The 6,111-nt window shown below is 32.8% G+C and overlaps 1 protein-coding gene across 1 annotated transcript; it reads right to left on the reverse strand.

Moving 5' to 3' along the window:
- Positions 1 to 867: 867 nt before the first annotated feature.
- On the reverse strand, positions 868 to 5,909 carry EMB2775 (ATPase family associated with various cellular activities (AAA)). Its single transcript, XM_020383442.3, has 11 exons — positions 5,723 to 5,909; positions 5,516 to 5,626; positions 5,302 to 5,334; positions 4,227 to 4,395; positions 3,674 to 3,855; positions 2,228 to 2,364; positions 1,993 to 2,091; positions 1,731 to 1,800; positions 1,572 to 1,646; positions 1,339 to 1,384; positions 868 to 1,074 (listed from the first exon to the last, which is right to left on the reverse strand). The coding sequence occupies exons 1-11, from the start codon at positions 5,804 to 5,806 to the stop codon at positions 1,016 to 1,018; spliced, it is 1,065 nt and encodes a 354-aa protein (XP_020239031.1). The 5' UTR covers positions 5,807 to 5,909; the 3' UTR covers positions 868 to 1,015.
- Positions 5,910 to 6,111: the final 202 nt, after the last annotated feature.

The raw sequence follows: 6,111 nt of genomic DNA on the forward strand, positions 1-6,111 counted from the left end.
TGTAGAATAAAAATTTATGTTTAATATATAAGAATTAATTTTTAAGGGAAAAGATCCACTATTTCCAGTAACATAAAGCAAGCAGATTTGTCTCACTTATTCCTAAAGTGACTTCATTTCCATATGAATGAAAGTAACTTTCTACAGTAATTATTTATCCCTACTTCATTCTCCCGCATCACTTTTTTCATGTTTTAATTAAATGAATCATTTTTTAAATTAAATACCAACTAAACATGTTTATAAAAACAATATTTTTAGACATAATATTTCTAAAAATATGATTCCCGGGGATGTAGCAACCCTTGAAACAAATGATTAAAAAGCTGCAAATCTTGTCATAAAGCTTGGTTGTATTCAGTTAATCGTTTCAGAATAATGTAGTTCCGGATGAACAAAATAGAGCTTTTACCAATTTGTCCGAAAATGAGTAAATTAATGTTTTGGCACCTAAAATGTCTTATGCTAGCTTCTTTGCGAAAATGAAAACCATTTCAAAATTTTCATTCGTTATTTGTGATCTGTCTCAAATTTAAATTATGAAAACAATTAATAGTCTTTCCAAAATTAAATTGATAACTTTTTTTTATTTATTTTTCAATGAAAAAATACATATTAGTTTTAAGGATATAAAGCTTCAACTTATTAATATTTTTATGAGAAAAAAGGTTATGCATGACCGGCGTAAATGCAATCATGATCCTATATATGATAAATTTACTTAATTATACGATAATTATCTTAATTTCTACCGCAAATAAACGGGGAAGGAATTTTTTTTTTTTTAACAACGGGTTTAAAATCCAAAATCAAAATCCTCTAAAAAATAAACAGCAGAAACATATACAAGCAGGGGAAGGTGTGTCATGATGATGCGAAGACTAGGCAGATTTAATAAAGCATGTCACCAGAATTCTGTCAGTTGCAGAAGACTTGCAAAATTATATTGAGAAAACTAAAATATGCATGACATCATTTAACATGTTAAACGGAAAAGCAAACCATCATCAGACCTTCAGCCAAATGTTGCGATGAGGAAGGATTTATAAATGCTCATGAACTTGGCCACAAATGCTGCCAAAGTAAACAAATAAAAACCAAAAGAGTATCAGAATCAATATTCACTTTTTATATTTGCATGATGTGGATTTATTTATCCAATATACAATATACTTAAGTTTAAATATATTTTTAGTCCCTTTAAAAATTGTGTATCAAAAATAAATTTATCTTATATTTAAGAGACTAAAAATATATTTAAATCTAAAGAAATCACAATGCTCAGCCATAAGATATATCTGTCAATTTGATGGCCACACAAAATTGAGGCCAAAGTACCTTCAATGTGAAAAATTGCCTTCTGTCCAAGACGCATCCTATGTTCCTGGTTTAATGAAGGTTAAAAAAAAAGAATCAGGAACCACTTCGAAAATAAGGGCAAAGTACGTCAGAACCACACAGAATAATCAGTTGCTTAGGTTAACAAATAAGGGAAAATAAATACAGCAGGCATGAACCTTGTAGAAGACATGCCATATCAATTCCAAAAATAATACTGATAAAGCACTTACATAATATGCAGCCCAATGACAAACTTCGTGCTTTAGTTCTGCATCCAGTTTCCTCAATAGCTCGTAAAGGAGCCTCTGCGCCAACAAATATAACATCAAAGTCAAGTTAAAAAACAATAAAAAAAATTAACAAAGGGGACATTGTAAAGGGACACGTACCTTCAAAATGATCTCAGGAGGAATGCAATTGATTAGCAGTTCATAAAGCTTTCCCCGAACTTGAAACAACCTAAGGCATGAGACAGGGAAAGATGAAAGATGCATTGCGTGTCACATAAGCCATGATAAGTAACTAATACATGAAATTAGTTGACTACACAATTGCGTAGGTGATCCATGAACCTGGTGCATTTCAAGCTTCAATAATAGAACACTCAATTTATCAATAAAGATCAGACAAAGTACACTATCAAAAGCAAACCTTTTTGGGCTCTGCTCCTTCATTATGTCAGATGCAATTTCAGAAATATATTCTTCCCAGTCCATTGGAGGAATTGTTTGTTTGACAGTGAAAGGATACCTGCAAGTAACAAGTGACAAATGCAACAGAGAAACTGTCAGTAGTTGACTAGTTGCCCCTTAAAGCAAAGCTTTAGAAAGGAGATGAACATCTGAGATTATGCATCCACTAATGAAAAGGAGCATATGGAGCTTACTGTTGGACACGACAAGTCTCAAATGACAAAATTGCCCTCCTTAAATTCCTATTTGATTTTTCAGCGATACGAGCAGCAAAACCAGGAGGAAGTTGCAGCCCTTCTTTTTTACCAATGAATTCTAAAACTTCAACAATCTGCCATATAGATTTCCAAAGATTCAATATAGATGAATATTCAATTCAGAGAATGGGTAAGCTAAATAAGATCAATATATATAATATTATATATATTATACATATATGACAATGTCCATTGACATGGTATCTTTTGGGGGATGCAGATTAATTGCATATTATATCATAAAGCCAAAAAGCTGTTGAATACCTTTGGCATACCCTTTTGCTAAGGACAAGATCATCCAATTTCACAATGTTGACAAATAACAGAGTGATATGATGAATAAGAGTTTTGAAAGTTAATGTGTTTGCTCCAAGTGTATTAGGATAAAAAAGTGAAAATCTACCTGAACAGATAATCTGAAGACCATATGCTACTACAGTCTTATGACAATTTAAAAACAAGTCTGAAGACTATATTGTCCTAAGATGATTGGACATTCCTCTATGGTTGGTCAAAATGAGACAAAGCACAGTGAATTTTTTATAACACAATAGTCTTGAGCACCATGTCTGACTCTAAAGTAGATATGACAGTATACCCTTTTAGCTAAAGTAAGCCTATCGCAACACTTGCAAACTAAAGATTCGGTGACAATATTTGAAATCATTGAATGTGTAATTAATGCATCCAACATTCATATTTTAGAAGAGATACTCCCATACTTAAGGTCAACAACATCTCTCAAGAAGGACAGTTATCGATAGAGAAAATGGAGTAATTAATGATAGTGACTACTGTGAAACTCCATTAACACTAATCCGAGCTACCTATCTTACATTATTGTAATGTGCATCTATTGCATACTTTTTAGAGACTTAGAACAATTATCTCTCCTTTGCTTGTATAGATTACCAAAGGACAATAGTTATAAATTCTCTCTCTTTTCAAAAAGAAAAGGTGTATGGAACCTAAAAACACTTGATTAAAAGAATACTTCAGTTTGAGTTGGAGAGGCTTGTAAAAGAAAACTTGAAAAGTGAGGATTAAAAACTCCCTAGTATTATTCATTGTTCTTAGTGAACCATCGTATAATACTTGTGTTGATTCTCTTCTCCCTTTATCTATTTGTTTTCTAATTGAAAGAAGGATTAAATTGTGATGTTTTTTCCCCTAAAAACCAAGGTTCTCTTCAAAGATATTTTCTTTACATCACCTTAGTCCTGAGACTAACTTTTTTCTTTTATACATCTAAAATATTTCGCAAAATCTTAGGATCTATCAAATTGTATTTAAAAATATAGCAAAACACAATTGAACACATACAAAGGAAACAGATTCCTTACTTGCTTTGGCCACCATAGTATATGTTAAAAATTGAATTACCTGCTCTTCTCGTGGTGCGTTTATTCGAACATTGAGACAACGAGAGCGGATTGCTTCAGTGACTCTTGAAGAACTATTGCAACACAGTATTAATCTGCAATAAGCACTGTATTTCTCCATTGTTCTGCGGAGAGAATGTTGGGCTTCTCTAGAGAGTTTGTCAACATCATTGAGCACAAGTACTGATACAGAATAAAATCCAACATCAAGAAAAGATTAATAAAAGTGAAGGTAAAGGTGAATGTTTGGCTTGTAGACCTCACACTTATTATAAGGGTCAAGGTGGATGTTGCTTATATGACATAGACAAAAAGGAAACAAGGATACACAAAAGGAAATGGACCACATTACATAAGTAAAATAGACACTACCAAACTAAACCGCAATGTACACAATCAAAGAGAAAATGATGCACAACAGATAAGAATTGAAAGATAGCATTTGTATTTGAGAAAAATAAAATACAAAAATATGTTAACCATGCAATTGTGCAACTTTCTCTTTTGCTTAAAATGACACTCGTGTAGAGGTTAAAAATAAGACTGCAAGTTACCTTTAAACCCTTTCTTCCCCTTAGTATCAATGGGTCTATTCTTAGCCATTTCTTTGATTACTTCCTGAACAACGTATCTGTCCTGAAATCCTGCATCACTTGGACTCATTTCAATGTGATTGGCGCTTGCTAATGTTGTTAGCTCTAGATCAATTGATCTGCTCCCAGCCTGAAACCAATTCTCAAGCACTTCAAAATAAAAACAAATAACAAAAAATAAAAAACCAAAGGTTCAGTTTACTTCACATAAAAAACCCAATTGGTATACAGTTCAAAGTTATCCCTTAGTATCATCACCAGCAATAATAAAACCAAGTTAGGCTCCTATATGAAGTACACAAGACAAGATATTTTTATACGAAACAGAATCTAAAGAAATGTTTGTGTGTGGCTTATTTAAGGGCAAGAATTTCATTATTATCCAGGTCTTGTCCCACAGATAAAATATTCATGTTTCACAACAAAAATACTTGTTTCCTTTTCATAAATATAAAAACACAATGTAAAAACATATTGGAGGCTTGATATGGTGCTAACATATCAGAAAGGTTTGTCTGGTACCAGAGCCTGTTAGCAGTTGGCAGCCACTAATTACAAAGGGTACCATTAAAGGATTAAAAATTAAAATCGTACGAAAAATTCCCAAACCATAATAGCATGAGAAGATATCTAATAAAAGTCTCTTTAGGTAAACATCTTTCAAAACACTTGTAATAGGAAAAAAAAATAGAAAAAATAAATGAAATTAGTTACTCCAAAAGTTAAAATTAACTTTTGTATAAACTTTTTTTTTTTTTATCTGTAGGAGTTGCAATGATAACAACAGAATTTGAACCTAACACCCTGGCCATACTATCTCAACTCCCACAACACCGACCCTAGTGACTACTTATGTATAAACTAACTCGTAGAAGCTCTCCCAAGTTTCAATTTTCCAAAAACTTATTTTAAACTTATGCATAAACTAATTTTAACTTATGTAGAAGCTAATTCCATTTTCCCCCCCTATTTTCTTCTCTCCTATAAGTACTTTTGGAGAATTTTATCCAAACAAATCCTAAGCGAAGAAGCTTACATTCACTTTCCACGTCCTGTTCTCCACCTTCACCTGCACCAACAAACCAAGGTCAAATTGGAAAAGGAATAAAAAGGAAGGCACCAACAAGAGAATAATAAATCATCAACAGAACACAATACCCAAATACACATTTTTGTTTTTCCAGCGAGACAAACCCACTCAAAACTGACACGAAGAAAAATCAAACAAAAGGGTATAATAAAAAGAGAACCTTTTCGGCTCCGGGTCCGAACATTTGACGGAGAAGGGCCATGACTAGGGTTTTCTTGCCAGACCCAGATGGGCCATAGAAGAGCAAATGGGGGCAATCCTGTTCCGTTACCTGCGCCAATAGATGAAAATTAAATAAAAAAAAGTAACAAAAAAAAGGTCAAAATGGTTGATTAGACGGAGAAGAAATTAGAGAGTGAAAGAGTACCAATTTCTTGAGATTTTGAGCGATGTCGGCGTGGACCATAACCTGGTCGAGGGTTTTGGGACGATACTTATCAACCCACAACATCTTTGCCGATGTTCGTGTTTGTTGAACCTTAGAGTTAGAGAGAGGTGTCGCAGCAGCGAAGAAGGAACACACAGCACACTCACCGTAGTAGTAGTGGCGGGAAGGAGAGCCTTTATATAAATATTAGGCTTAATTGTATTTTTGGTCCTCCAAATTTAATGTAGGAGTAATTTTGATTCTTATAATTTAAATTGTTTAATTTTAGTCCATAAATTTAAATATTAACAATTTTAGTCTTACAAACAATTTACCATCTAAAATTTAACATACGTTAATGATGTGAATTTTATACTAAATAAACATTA

This window comes from Cajanus cajan, chromosome 1, assembly GCF_000230855.2.
Source record: "Cajanus cajan strain Asha chromosome 1, NIPB_CcT2T_4, whole genome shotgun sequence".
Classification (NCBI taxonomy): Eukaryota; Viridiplantae; Streptophyta; class Magnoliopsida; order Fabales; family Fabaceae; genus Cajanus; species Cajanus cajan.